This window comes from Puma concolor, chromosome F2 (assembly GCF_028749965.1).
Source record: "Puma concolor isolate L17-30 chromosome F2, mPumCon1.1.hap2, whole genome shotgun sequence".
Classification (NCBI taxonomy): Eukaryota; Metazoa; Chordata; class Mammalia; order Carnivora; family Felidae; genus Puma; species Puma concolor.
Window position 1 is genome coordinate 66,091,502 of NC_141684.1, and position 16,429 is coordinate 66,107,930.

The 16,429-nt window shown below is 36.2% G+C and overlaps 1 protein-coding gene across 2 annotated transcripts in view; it reads left to right on the plus strand.

The window, feature by feature from the left end:
- Positions 1 to 16,429, plus strand: part of CPA6 (carboxypeptidase A6) — a 525,192-nt gene that overhangs the window by 465,230 nt on the left and 43,533 nt on the right. For both annotated transcript variants that reach the window (XM_086696069.1, XM_025922810.2), the window contains 2 exons: positions 14,061 to 14,171; positions 14,646 to 14,736. In XM_086696069.1, the coding sequence (XP_086552195.1) occupies positions 14,061 to 14,171; positions 14,646 to 14,736 (202 nt within the window). The remainder of the gene's footprint in view (positions 1 to 14,060; positions 14,172 to 14,645; positions 14,737 to 16,429) is intronic.

Sequence of the window (16,429 nt, forward strand, 5' to 3'; positions counted from 1 at the left end):
GGGTTATTAAGCCTGGATCAAATATGGGTTCAGTTGAGTACGCCTTTGTTCATAATTGCATGATAAAAAAAAAGTTTATCTTAAAAAAATGATCTGTATTTTCAAGTTGTCTGACTTTGCTCACTACCACTGCAAGTAATAACATTTTGCTTACCAGCCTTTTAGTACCTTTAACTCACCATATTCTCCCATCCTCCCCAATCTGTTCTTTAATCCTTTGCATCCTCCAACCCAGCTGTCTCACCCTTTTATTCAATTTATAAGGTCTTCTACATAGCAGGGGATATGTTAATGTTCAGTTTAAGTTTAAATCCATTGCATCCACTTTACTCCACTGTCCAGTATTTGAGAATGTTCTGGACATTGTTTCTACAGACAGTCCTTGCTTTTCTTTCAAGTAGTGCAGGACTGTAAAAGTGACCATGAAAGCTGAAGCAATAAAAATCTATCCTAAAAATCAATGGGGGGAAATTATGTTTCTCCCGTGACCTCTATTTATTTTTGTCAAAAGTTTAAAAACGCTGTTATAAATACATAGGGAAATGATCAAAAAATAGTAAAACTAGTATTTATTACATCATGACTTAAAACATTAAACCTAAAAATAGGGCGCCTGGGTGGCTCAGTGGGTTAAGCAGCCGACTTCGGCTCAGGTCATGATCTCGCGGTCCGTGAATTCGAGCCCCGCATCAGGCTCTGTGCTGACAGCTCGGAGCCTGGAGCCTGTTTGAGATTCTGTGTCTCCCTCTCTCTCTGACCCTCCCCCGTTCATGCTCTGTCTCTCTCTGTCTCAAAAATAAATGTTTAAAAAAGTTTTTTTAAAAAGATTAAAAATATTGTTTCTTTGTGAAAAATGTTATGGGTAATTTGGATAGTGCTTGCCTTCACATTATATAACTTACATGAAGTTAGCATCATTTTTATGCTGTGGCAATTGGCATATTCCTTTCTTAGTTTGGATCAGCTTCCAATTTTTTTTTTCCTTTGCACTTTCAAATCATAAAATATCTAAGAATTCCTTTAATGTGAAATATTGACAGCATCTTTACTTTGGGATCATCTTCCCCCTTTTCATCACAAGCACTTTTCTCATTTTTGTCTGCAAGTTTATCTTCATTCAGTTCCTCTGGTTGCATATCCAGAGTTGAATGGTGACCATGTCAACATTTCCTGTGGTCAGCCATTTCTTCTATAGCTCCATTAAAATTCAAATTTCACCTCTACATTATCACTTTTTATTCTTTTGTTGCACTTTCATCTGTTAACCCATTCCCTCTTACCATCATCCATTTTTGTAAAATGCCACATAGGTGGGAAACAAGGGGGAAACACGGCCTCACACTTTGCTGTCGGTGTATAAATTGAAGAACAGACACACAGTGACCAATCAACCCACTGACCAACTTTAAAAGAAGTGGCATAATTGGTCACAGATCTTGATGCACATCTGTTATTTATATAGTGTTTGTAGATGAAAGATCTAACCATGGTGACTAAAACTTGAACTGCACTTGTTGGAGGACTGACATTATTTAAGCTGTGATAGCTGAAATTTGTGTATACTGGAGACCTACAAACTGAGAACAACTATACTTTCTTTTAGTAGGTAAAAAGTTGTGATATAGATTTTCATAATGCCACAAAGTCGGTCCTGGCCTTCTACTCTGTTGTTCCTGAGTAAATAAGTATAACTAACCATTGTTATTAGGCAATCTCATTTAAAGCTCTAGAAATGAAGCGTGGTATTAAATGGAAAAAGTAGAGCGGACATGCACCTGATATTATAGTCTTCCTGGTGATGCAGAGCACTTCAAATATTTATATTTTACTTAGAAAATATAGATTTTTCAATCATTACTTGCCTGCAATATTAATCCCTGGGCAGTTCTGAGTATAAATTAAGCATAAAAGTAACTAGAATTTAAAGGATTAGCATATGATTTTCCAATTCTCCATCCTTCATTCACAGAACCTTTTTGCTCCTTTTGCTTTCAAACTATTATTTAGTTACCATTTTGTATTTAATGAGCTTCTCACAGTGTGACATCAAATATCTATATAGATCAAGCTCCCTTTTTAAAATCTCCTTGAAAACTCCTCTAATTAATTTTCATCGTATTAAATTTTAAATACTTTCTTTGTGTTAAAATGCACCTGTGTTGGTATTACAACTCTTTCCATCCTAAATAGTTTTACTTCAGTCCAGATGAGGCTATTCTGCAGCTTGACTGGTAACTGTGCCCTTCCTTTGGCCTCAGCTGTAACATGACTTGTTATCCCAGTGTGCCCTTGTTGAATATGGTTATTATTCTTAGGTCCTCTGTAGTGATTCTAGAACAAAAACAAATATAAAAAGGTAAAGGATATCTTTTTTTAAAGCCAGTAACACCAATTCTAAAAAAACAAAACAAAACAAAAAAAAACTCTGACATTCCAAGTTGTCCTGGGGTAAGTCTAAGAAGGCAATATTCAGTCAAACCCAAAAACTGAAAAGAGGGAAACCCTTTAGCCCAACTTTGTCACACTATACAAAGACTTTAGTAGTTGTAAAATTTTTCTTCAAATTTATTTGATGAATTTGGTATATGACATGCATATATTTATGGGAAAACCAAAATAGTTTTGGCGAGTGGTGAATATGAAATCATTCTTTGTCACTTGAGAAATTCCCTAACCTAATACCAAACATATTTTCCCAGCAAAATAATATTCAAAACTTCTCTGTTTATTTTCAAATTAAAATCTATTTTGGCAAAGTATTTTTAAATAAATTGATGAAGTGAGGTGAGTGTAGTACCTAAATACTGCCACACTGAGGCATGTGGTGCATTGTTTTGTGACTGCCTTTCAGATCACAACTACTAGTCTTCCTCATCAGCAACAATAGTAGTCTACAAATTAAACTTGCTTAGCCCAGATGGCACTTGATTAGTAGGCATCTCCTTTCCTGTGTGTATGGGTGGTATAAATTTATCGCCAAAAAGAGTCCCACATATTAGAAAGAGAGCACACCCCCTACTTTATGGTTATCATATGTTAGGATAATAGGAGATAGTCATATGGTCATCTTTTTTCTAGAAACTCCACCTAAACCATAAAAGAGAAATGATCTATGTCCTATTACTTAAAGCACTCCGGCAAGAAGGTCTCTCAATTGTCCTATTCAGGATTGAACAGCCATTACACTGTGATCATTCCTGCTTTGACCAGATGGAGAATAGCTGTAATTCTTAGAGAGTTATAAAAAATCACAAATATAGCATATGCAATACAATGACACTCAGAAGAAGAACACGCTCTGGCTAGTCTTGGAAATTAAATCCACTCCAGAATAGAATACTAGAAAACAGCTTTCTTATTTAATACGCAATTTGGATATGAACAGCTTTAAAATGAGTCTATGTTAATGACCTCAAGTAAAATTTGACAATTATAAGAAAAAAATGACAAATTTAAAATGTTTTTAACACAATTCTCAGTGATTAAGAAAACAAATTTTTAGCAGAATATAGATGATATAAACCATGTGACAAATTTAATAAACACATATAGAATCCATTCCCAATAATTAGAGATCGCATATTCTTTTCAAGCCCAACTGAAACATTTACAAAAATTGACTATACACTAGGTCACAAAGCAAGGTTCAAGAAATACTAAAGATTCCATACATATAGACCATATTTTCGGACTGTAATGCAGTTGTTAGAAATTATTTATAAAAATGGGATTTAAGGAAAACTCACCTGTTTTAAAATTAAAAATATGATTTAAATAAATGAAGGAAATTTTTCAATATTTACAACTAAATGGAAACAAAACTGTTAAAACATATAGAATGTAACATAGTACTGAAGAGGAATTTGTAGTTTTAAATATATTACAAAAGGATAAGGTCTCCAAATTAATGAGCTAAGATTTCAACTCAGATTTGAAAAGGATAAAGTGCAGAAACCAATGAAACAGAAAGCAAAGATACACTCCTCCCTGTGTGTCTTCTTTTTATATTTAATTTCTGCTTTAAGCCTAGATGGTTTTCTCCCATAATAATATAACTCTGATACCAAAACCAGACAAGGACAAAATAAGGAAGGAAGGAAATCATAGGTCTCAGGAATATAGATGTAAATATTAGCAACCTGAATCCAGCTAATATAATAATACATATCATAACCAAAGGAGCTTATCCCAGCAACATAAGGATAATTTAACAATAGAAAATTACTAATTAAAATTGATTATAACTATGGTTAATATAAGAAGAAAGATTACATGCAAAAATTCAACATTCATTAATGACGAAAAACAGCATAGAGCAGACATCTTTAATGTGCTCAACCTTAATTTCAAATCAGTGTGAAGGGAGAAGGGTCAAAAATAGCCAAGGAAATTTGAAGAACGTGAGGAGACATATCCTATCAGACCCAACTGATTCTATATGAACCATTGTGTGGTTTTGGTGAATGAATATAAACCAAAGTACATAGAGCAATTCCATGCACAAATGAAACTTGACATTTGACAGAGGTGGAACATGAACTCACTAGAGAAAAGGTGAACCATCCAAATGGGTACAGTGGCACAATTGGTCTTCCATAGCAAAAACTAAATCCCAACCTCACATCCTATAAAAAATTATCTCTAGGAGGTTTAAGGCTTACATTTGAAAACAAACTTTAAAACAACTTTTTAAAGAAAATACAGGGTAACGTCTTTATGATCATAGGGCAGAGATGAGTTCTTAAAACTGTATACGTATAATTGTGAAAGAAGTTTATGTACAACAAGGATATGATGAAAATAGGAACCAATAAGCTACAAGAAAGGAAGATGTTCATGATGCACTTTAACAAAAGGATTAATATCCAGGATGTGAGAATAAGATTTAATTTTTTTAATGGGCATAAATGAACAATTTATAGAATTGCATATATATGTGTGTGTGTGTGTGTGTGTATATATATGTGTGTGTATATATATGTGTGTGTGTGTATATATATATGTATATATATACACACAGTTCAATTTAATGTGAAATGAGAGAAGTGTGAAGTAAAAATTTCATGAACCCATTATATATTTTTTTTAACTAAAAGGTTAATATCAAGGGTTGGCAAGGTTGTAGAGCAATGGGAACTCTCATTCATTGCACATGAGAGTATTTACTAACTTTGAAATAGCATTTAGTAAAACAGAAGGCATATATAAATCCATGGCCCAGAAAATCTATTCCTAGATTTATCATAAACTCTCTAAGGGGTCTAACTATCAAGAAGGTCTAACCATTATAAATATGCCCCCAACTTGAAAGCACCCAAATAAATAAATCACAAACATAACTCACTGATAATCCAGTAATAATAGGGGATGTTAAAACCCCCACTTACAGCAATGGACAGACCACCTAAGCGAAAAATCAGTAAGGAAAAAAATAGCTTTGAATGACACACCAAACTAGATAGATTTACAAATATATTCAGAACATTTCATCCTAAAGCAGCAGAATACACATTCTTCTTGAGTGCATATGGAACATTCTCCAGAATAGATCACATACTGGGTCACAAATCAGCCCTCAACAGGTACAAAAAGACTGAGATCATACCATGTATATTTTCAGATCACAATGCCATGAAACTTGAAGTCAACCACGAGGAAAAGTGGAAAGCCCTCAAATATATGGAGGTCAACATCTTAGTAAAGAAGAATGAAAATTTAAAAAAATACATGGATGCAAATGAAGTGAAGACATGACAGCCCAAACCCTTTGGGATGCATCAAAGGCAGTCTAAGAGAGAAATATATTGTAATTCAGGCCTTTCTCAAGAAGCAAGAAAGGTCCCAAATACACAACCTAACTTTACACCTAAAGGAGCTAGAAAAGGAACAGCAAATAAAGCCTAAAGCCAGGAAAAGAAGGGAAATAATAAAGATTAGAGCAGAAATAAATGATATAGAAACAAAAGAACAGTAGAACAGTCCAACAAAACTAAGAGCCGGTTTTTTGAAAGAATTAACAAAATTGATAAACCCCTAGCCAGACTTCTCAAGAAGAAAAGAGGAAGTACCCAAATAGATAATATCACGAATGAAAGAGGAGAGATCACAACCAACATGACAGAAACACAATTATAAGAGAATACTGTGAAAAATTATATGCCAACAAACTGGACAATCTGGAAGAAATAGCATTCCTAGAAACTCACACACTACCAAAACTGAAAAAGGAAAAAATATAAAATTTGAACAGACCCATAACCAGGAAAGAAGTTAAAACTAATCAAAACTCTTCCAACAAACAAAAGTCCTGGGCCAGATGCCTTCCCAGGAGAACTCTACCAGACACTTAAGAAGAGCTAATACCTATTCTTCTCAAACTGTTCCAAAAAATAGGGAAAACTTCCAAACTCATTATACAAAACTGGCATTACCTTGATTCTAAAACCAAAAACCCTGCTAAAAAGGAGAATTACAGGACAATATCCTTTATGAACATGGAAGCAAAAATTCTCAAGATACTAACAAACTGAATTCAACACTATGTTAAAAGAGTTATTCACCATGATCAAGTGGGATTTATACCTGGACTGCAGGGATGGTTCAATATTCACAAATCAATCAATGCAGTATACCACATTAATAATAAAAAAAGGATCATATCCTGTCAATAGATGCAGAAAAACATCTGACACAGTATGGTACTAACACAAAAATAGACACTCAGATCAATGGAACAGAATAGACAACCCAGAAATGGACCCACAAAAGTATGGCCAACTAATCTTTGACAAAGCAAGAAAGACTATCCGATGGAATAAAGACAATCTCTTCAGTAAATGGAGCTGGGAAAACTGGACAGAGACATGCAGAAAAATGAACCCGGACCACTTTCTTACACCATACACAAAAATAAAATAGATGAAAGACCTAAATGTAAGATAGGAAGCCATCAAAATCCTCGAGGAGAAAGCAGGCAAAAACCTCTTTGGCCTTGGCCACAGCAACTTCTTACTCAACATGTCTCCAGAGGCAAGGGAAGCAAAAGAAAGAATGAACTACTGGGACCTCATCAAAATAAAAAGCTTGTGCACAACGAAGGAAACAGCAAAACTAAAAGGCAACTGACAGAATGGGAGAAATTTGCAAACAACATATTACATAAAGGGCTAGTATCCAAAATCTGTAGAGAACTTCTCAAATTCAACACCCAAAAAACAAATAATCCGGTGAAGAAATGGGCAAAAGACATAGACACTTCTCCAAAGAAGACATCCAGAGGGCCAACGGACACATGAAAAAATGCTCAACATCACTCATCATCCAGGAAATAAAAATCAAAACCACAATGAGATACCACCTGACACCTGTCAGAATGGTTAACATTAACAACTCAGGCAACCACAGATGTTGGCAAGGATGCAGGGAAAGAGGATCTCATTTACACAGCTGGTGGGAATGCAAACTGGTGCAGCCACTCTGGAAAACAGTATGGAGGTTCCTCACAAAATTAAAATTAGAACTACCCTATGACCCAGCAGTTGCAGTACTAGGTATTTAACCAAGGGATACAGATGTGCTGTTTCAAAGGGACATTTGCACCCCAATGTTTATAGCAGTGCTATCAACAATAGCCAAAGTATGGAAAGAACTCAAATGTCCATTGATGGATAAATGGATAAAGAAGATGTGTGTGTGTATATATATATATATATATATATATATATACACACACACACACACAAAGGAGTATTACTCGGCAATCAAAAAGAATGAAATCTTGCCATTTGCAACTATATGGAGGGAACTGGAGGGTATTATGCTAAGTGAAATTAGAGAAAGACAAAAATCCTATGACTTCACTCATATGAGGACTTTAAGAGACGAAACAGATGAACATAAGGGAAGGGAAACAAAAATAATATAAAAACAGGGAGGGGGACAAAACAGAAGAAACTCATAAGTATGGAGGACAAACTGAGGGTTACGGGAGGGATTGTGGGAGGGGGGATGGGCTAAATGGATAAGGGGCACTAAGGAATCTACTCCTGAAATCATTGTTGCACTATATGTTAACTAACTTGGATGTACATTAAAAAAAATTTTTTTTTAATTTGACAAACTACAGCGTCCTTTCTTGATAAAAACCCTCAACAAAGTAGAGATAAATGGAACATACCTCAACGTTATAAAGACCGTATATGAAAGGCCCACAGCTAATATCATCCTCAACAGGGAAAAACTTAGAGCCTTTCCTCTATGGTAAGAAAAAGACAAGGATGTCCATTCTCAGCATTACTATTTAACATAGTATGAGAAGTCTTAACCTCAGCAATCAGACAACAAAAAGAAATAAAAGGAATCCAAATCTTCAAGGAAGAAGTCAAACTTTCACTCTCACAGATGACATGATACTGTATGCAGAAAAGCCAAAAGACTCCACCAAAAAAATTCTAGAAGTAATACATGAATTCAGCAAAGCTACAGGATATAAGATCAACATGGATGTATCTGTTGCATTTCTATACGTCAATAATGAAGCAGCAGAAAAAAAAATCAGGGAATCAATCTCATTTTCAATTGCACCAAAAACAATAAGATACATGAACTATTGGGACTTCATCAAGATAAAAAGCCTCTGTAGAGCAAAGGAAACAATCAACAGAACTAAAAGCCTACAGGATGAGAGAAGATACTTACAAATGACATATCTGATAAAGGGTTAGTGTCCAAAATCTATGTAGAACTTATCAAACTCAACACCCAAAAAACAACCCAGTTAAGAAAGACAAGAATAGACACTTTTCCAAAGAAGACATCCAGATGACTAACAGACACATGAAAAGATGTTCAACATCACTCATCATCAGGGAAAAATAAAACTACAATGAGGTATCACCTCAGCCATAGAATGGCTAAAATTAACAACACAGGAAACAACAAATGTTGATGCTGATATGCAGAGTAAGGGGAACTCTCTTTCTCTGCTGTTAGGGACACAAACAGGTACAGCCACTCTGGAGAACAGTATGGAGGTTCCTCAAGAAACCAAAAATAGAACTACCCTGTAATCCAGCAATTACGCTATTAGGTATTTACCCACAGGATACAATAATACAGATTCAAAGGGGTACATGTTCCCCAATGTTCAGCATTATCAACAGTAGCCAAATTATGGAGAGAGCCCAAATATCCACTAAGTGATAGATGGATAAAGAAGATGTGGTATATTATATACAATGGAATATTAGCCATCCAAAATAATGAAATCTTGCCTTTTGCAATGACATGGATGGAGCTAGAATGTGTTATGCTAAGCAAAATAAGTCAGGCAGAGAAAGACAAATACCATATGATTTTACTTATGTGTGGAATTCAAGAAACAAAACAGATGAGCTTATGGGAAGGGGGTGCTAGAGAAGAGTGGGAAACTACAAGAGTCTCTTAATGTTAGAGAACTGAGGGTTGCCGGAAGGAAGTGGGTGGGAGATGGGCTAGATGGGTGTTGGGTACTAAGGAGGGCACAGGTGATGAGCGCTGGGTATTGTATATAAGTGATGAATCACTGAATTCTACTTCTGAAACCAATATTGCACTGTATGTTAACTGATGAAAATTTAAATTAAAAAGAAAATTCACACATGTCTAGGAGAAATGTGCAAGAATGTCCATTGCAATATTGTAACAAAGCAAGTTAATTCTCCCATCAACAAAATGAGGAATCAATATATTGTGGATTTATCTATAATAGAATACCATTGTGCAGTTAAAATGAATAAATCAAGTGTCAAAAATATTGGGGAGAAAAGTAGACTGTAGATTGATACATAATGATTTGCATGAAATTTCAAAGTATATACGATATTATATACTGTTCCTGAATCTATGTATATATATATATATTTATATATCTGTATATAGATATACATGGCAAAACAGAAAATCATGTATGGGAATGATAACATAAAAATTAGAATAGTGATTACTTTGGTGGAGGAGGGGAAAATGGGATTAGGGTATGATAAAAAGGGAGCTTTAGTTTTATCTGTAATATCTCAACTTCTTTTTAAAAGATTTAATAGGAGTGCCTGGGCAACTCAGTTAAGCGTCCAACTGTTGGTTTTGGCTCAGGTCCTGATCTCACAGTTTGTGGGATCAATCCCCCACATTGGGCTCATGCTGACAGCACGGAGCCTGCTTAGGATTCTCTCTCTCCCTCTCTCTCTCTGCCCCTCCCCCACTCTCATGCACACTGTCTCCCTGTCAAAACATATAAACTTTAAAAAAATAAAAAATAAAGATTAAATATGGCAAAATGTAGTTGGTCACATAGATGTAATACTCTGTTCTTTTTTTATTTGCTTACAATGTAATTTTTAAGAAGGAAGTTAGTATTCTTTTAAATACAAAAGCACGATGGGCACTTGCATTCGAAGAGGAGAAGGCAGAATAAGATGAGAAAGTTACCGTTCAGGTCTCTACCTTAGTCTGGTGCTGAGGTGCTAACATGATCCATGCTTGGAAAAGGTAAGACTTCCCACATTTGGACTGAGACAAATGAGCTACAGTCCCCAGTGCTAGGGAGAGAGAGAAATTACCATGACTTTTTCCTACACCTTCTTTCTTGCCTTGTTGCCTCAGTTCTCTCTCCTTTCATCTCTTCTTCACTAGTGTGGCACAGAAACCACAGCTGCCTAACCTTATGGAAGGAATGTAGCTAACCATATAGCTCTGTCTCTGCCATCCCCAGCAGTAGACTTCCTCCAGGCATTGGGGAACTTCCATTAATTAGAGGAAATCAAAATTCTAGGATATGAACAATCATATACCAGGAATTTTCCTCTGGTTTGAGGCATTAGACAGTTAATAGAAATTCAAGCATGTATAGGGGCGCCTGGGTGGCGCAGTCGGTTAAGCGGCCGACTTCAGCCAGGTCATGATCTCATGGTCCGTGAGTTCGAGCCCCGCGCCGGGCTCTGGGCTGATGGCTCAGAGCCTGGAGCCTGTTTCCGATTCTGTGTCTCCCTCTCTCTCTGCCCTTCCCCCATTCATGCTGTCTCTCTCTGTCCCGAAAAAATAAATAAACGTTGAAAAAAAAATTTTTTTAAAAAAGAAATTCAAGCATGTATAAAAGTTCTACCAAAGCTATGTGGCCAAAAAATTACAACTGAGCCTTAAAGGAGAAGAGAAAATTGTATTAGCATTTGTCAACTTGTGTTAAGCCCCTAAATATTTAAATTATATTCAATAAAATTGTTTAACTTTTATATTCTTTGTTTTAACTTGTTTTATTTTTTATTCTTTTTTTAATTTTTTTTTTTTCAACGTTTATTTATTTTTGGGACAGAGAGAGACAGAGCATGAACGGGGGAGGGGCAGAGAGAGAGGGAGACACAGAATCGGAAACAGGCTCCAGGCTCTGAGCCATCAGCCCAGAGCCTGACGCGGGGCTCGAACTCACAGACCGCGAGATCGTGACCTGGCTGAAGTCGGACGCTTAACCGACTGCGCCACCCAGGCGCCCCTATTTTTTATTCTTTTAAATTTACATCCAAATTAGTTAGCATATAGTGCAACAATGATTTCAGGAGTAGATTCCTTAGTGTCCCTTACCCATTTAGACCATCCCCCCTCCCACAACCCCTCCCGTAACCCTCAGTTTGTTCTCCATATTTATGAGTCTCTTCTGTTTTGTCTCCCTCCCTGTTTTTATATTATTTTTGTTTCCCTTCCCTTATGTTCATCTGTTTTGTCTCTTAAAGTCCTCATATGAGTGAAGTCATAGGATTTTTGTCATTCTCTAATTTCACTTAGCATAATACCCTCTGGTTCCATCCACATAGTTGCAAATGGCAAGATTTCATTCTTTTTGATTGCCAAGTAATACTCCATTGTCTATATATACCACTTTATCCATTCACCAATCAATGGACATTTGGGCTCTTTCCATACTTTGACTATTGTTGATAGCACTGCTATAAACATGGGGGTGCATGTGTCCCTTCGAAACAGCACACCTGTATCCCTTGGATAAATACCTAGTGGTGCAATTGCTGGGCCGTAGGGTAGTTCTATTTTTAGTTTTTTGAGGAAACTCCACACTGTTTTCCAGAGGGGCTACACCAGTTTGCATTCCCATAACTCTTATATTCCTAATCATATCCCTATATTCATTATTTTGAATATTAGTGATAGTTTCTAATATATTGGATTATTCTCTATGAACAGTATTCTTATTATATAGATGCAGATGCTGTTTGTGATGGGTTCAGAAATCCTAACTATAGGTAAAAAAATTGAAGTATTAAATTTTCTAAGGCAGTATATACATAATTTAAGAATTCTCTTATTTGAATTTTGTCTTTAATATGGTAAAAATTCAAACGATCCAAATAGATAAAATATTAAAGGTAATTCTCTTTCCCATGAGTCCCTTCCCCAGAGGCAGCCATTTTCAAATTTCCTATGTTTCTCTGAGATACTCTATACATGGACAAATAAGCACCAAAAAGAATTGTTTTAAAAGTATTTCAAAATGTCTGTATTCTTAGCACATTCGGTTTTTTTGTTTGAGGCCAAACCTGTAGTCCAGAATCTTCAGACTTGGGGCCAGACACAATATAAGTAAAGCCCAATCATAAGAGCAAGATTTCAAAACAGCCATGATAAAAATGATAGAAATGTTATAATGTTTATTAAACTTTTTATAGTGGGGCGTCTGGGTGGCTCACTCTGTTGAACATCCGACTTTGGCTCAGGTCATGATCTCATGGTTCATAGGCTCTGTGCTGACAACTCAGAGCCTACAGCCTGCTTCTGATTCTGTGTCTCCCTCTCTCTTTCTCTGTCCCCTCCCCCCACCCCACTCATGCTCTGTCACTCTCTCAAATAAAAACATTTTTAAAAAAATTTTTTTTAAATCAGGAGAGAACAGTGTCAGTGCAATAAATTTGAAGACTTGAGTCTGGTGCCAGTTAGACATAAACAATTAAGTGACATATATAAATAGCTTTTGTTATGAAATATCATGTAAGGACACCAAAATATTTGGGTAATTATTTTGTCCAAAATGGAATGTAATCTTTAAAAAAACTGATTATACAAAAGCATATCTGAATAATTGCTTTCTTCATCAGCCTAAAATTTAGCCAGTTCTGAAATACTGTTAGAGGCCACCCAATTAATCTGTTTAGCTACCTTTGCTAAAATGTATAAGTAACAAAAAGTTTGGCACAAAAATCTCAATAAAGAATATATGATGTGGGTGTGGGATGGGTTAAACAGGTGATGGGGATTAAGGAGGGCACTTGTTGTGATGAGTATCAGCTGTTGTATCAAAGTGTTGAATCATGGCGCACCTGGGTGGCTCAGTTGGTTAAGCATCAACTTTGGTGTAGGTCATGATCTCACTGTTCCCAAGTTTGAGCCTTGCATCAGGCTCTGTGCTGACAACTCAGAGCCTAGAGCCTGTTTCAGATTCTGTGTCTCAATCTTTCTGCCCTTTCCCACTCATACTCTGTCTCTCTCTCTCTCTCTCTCTTTCTCTCTCTCAAAATTAAAATTTTTTTAAAGTGTTGAATCACTGTATTGTACACCTAAAACTAATATCTCACTGTATGTTAACTAACTAGAGTTTAAATAAAAACTTTTTAAAAATAACAAAATTTTTAATTAGAAAAAAAAAGTATATGATGTCACAGAGTATATATAGTTCAATTAGCTTGTTATTTTTTAAAAAATGTAATGTTTATTTATTTTTGAGAGAGACAGAGACAGAATGAGAGTGGGTTAGGGCAGAGAGGGAGGGAGACAAGGAATCCAAAGAAAGCTCCAGGTTCCTAGCTGTCAGCACAAAGCCTGACCCAGGGCTTGAACTCATGAGCTATGAGATCATGACCTGAGCTGAAGTCAGACACTCAACTGACTGAGCCACCCAGGCACCCCTAGCTCGTTACTTTTTAACCCAACATATTTGGTATTTCCCATGGGAGGATTTTCATATATTTTTTTTAAATCTGTATTTGAGATCAGTTTGTAAGAAAAATATCACCTTTGTCTTTTAGGCTCTTCTAACATATAGGAGTGACCCAATCATGAGAAAAATGTTGAATCATCTGTATTTCTATATCATGCCTGTATTTAACGTTGATGGATACCACTTTAGCTGGACCAGTGTAAGTCGCTTTGCCTATCCAATTGAAAAGAGAAATGGAATAAATAGAAAACAGTCATAGAAGAGGAAAGAAGCTTGGTAGGCAGACAGCCTAATGATTCCAGAACTACAAAAGGGACCTCCACTCCCTCTCCCATCATAGAAACAACCTTCTGCTTATATGTTTGTCTGTGCATAAGATTTCACATAAGTAAAGATTTCTCCTTCCAAAGAAATTGTGAAAAATCACTAGACTAGTCCAGCTTATTCAGTTTGCTTGTGAAGAAATAGGCCAAGAGAAGCTAACAAGTGTGTGACAGAAATTGGAGCATGAACCTGGGTCTCTGTTGCTAATTCAGTCCTCTTTCTTCTTCCTGGATTTGTCTGTTCCCAAGGAACTCTCCCTGCAGTGCTGTGATTCATTCACGGCTACTAAATGTATGTGGATAGCCTTTTAAGTATTCTTTTCTGCACCTGTTTTCTTAATTGCATCTAGGATCGATTTTGGAGAAAAACAAGGTCAAGGAACTCAAGGTTTCGCTGCCGTGGAGTTGATGCCAATCGTAACTGGAAAGTGAAATGGTGCGGTAAGTTGGAAACTAACTGGGATTCAGATCCAGAGGTTTCTACAGCTTTCACTCTCAAAAATGATGAGCCCATTAGGATTCCAGTGTAAGGCTAATGTTTTTCTTTATGTGAAAATCTAATAGAGAAAAATACAGATATACACATGGTAGCTATACTTTACAAAAGAAAATGAAAGTGATTTTTATGCAAATATCAACAATTTAAATCTCTCAACCCAATCCTGAAAATTGAAACTTTAAACACAGATGTAAAAGCAGAAAACTGAGGAATATTTGACATTCAGAAACTAAAACAGAAACTGTGGTTTGTAATATAACTCTGGTTAAATGTTTTCATCCTTTCATTGAGAGTGTTACTCTGATCCTGCCTTCATCTGTCTATGACAATCAAAACTACCAAATCCTTGTCTAGAATCTACCTATCATACGTCGATTGGTCACTCACATGGCAATTATATTTCTGCTACATTCCATGCTTCACTAATATGTTTCAAGAAAAGAGAGAATGTCATTTTAAGGAAGGAAACTTGCAAAATTCAGAAGCATGTAGGTACTACTAGAGAGGGGGAAGAAGAGGGAGATAATTAGCCATAGCTAGTATAGAGGAGGCAAAACTTTACCTCTACTCACCTTGGGTTTTCAGCTGAAGCTCTTAAAAAGGCAGATTAGCAAGAGAAAAACAGTTTATTAACTTGTGCAGCATATGTCACATGGGAAAAAACCTCATGAAAGGTAACTGGAAGTGGCAACTTAGAACTCCAGCTTATATAGCATCTTCAGTAAATTTGTAGAGATGACAGGACGAAGGAAGCCCTTGGGCTTTGCAAAAGCAGCAAGTTGTAGGAAGGTAAATTTATGGGAGGCAACTAACGGAGTAGGGTTTATTGGCAGATTCTTGGGGTGCTGTCTCTGGGATGATAAGAGTCTGTCTCCAATGAAAGGAGAATTCATATCCTCTCTTTAGGCAGAAAAGAGCAAGGTAGAGAGCTTTCTCTGCATTTGCTGTTGCTTAATTGCCTTTAGCTCAAAACAATTTGTATGTCAAAGAGGTGTACTTTGGGGTGTGACATTCTGGTTTCCTTCACTAGGAGAGAGGGAAAGGAAACGTATTATCAAAAGGCAGTTGTAGGGGCATCTGACTGACTTAGTAAAGCACGTGACTCTTGATCTCAGGGTTGTAAGTTCGAACTCCAGGTTGGGCATGCAGCCTACTTTATTAAAAAAAAAAAAAAGACAGTTGTAAAGAACTCTCCTTCCACAGAGTCCTTCCTTAGCTCCCTCAAATAATAGACCATTGTGTAACAGAAAGTATTCTGTTAGTCCCTTAGAAGTGAGGCCTGTCCCCCCAAATCACTCATTCTATGATGCCTTGGGTTCTGCATTAGATACCACTCCTCCCATCCTACTCACATTAGAGCAACTGGGCATGGTCTTAGACTCCTTCCACACATCCTCTCCAGGCAACCTCCCTTAATCAATTAAAATTGGCAATTAAGAGCATGACTCTAGAATATGACAGATATGGTTTGATTCTACCATTATTAACTCAATGATTAGGGTGATTTTTTTTACCCATCAGTTTATAACAATAACACCTACCTCATAGCATTCTTACAGGAATTAAAGGAATTTACATATGTTTAATGCCTAATTCAGTCCTGGTTCCAAACAGAGATCTAATTATCAGTGACCT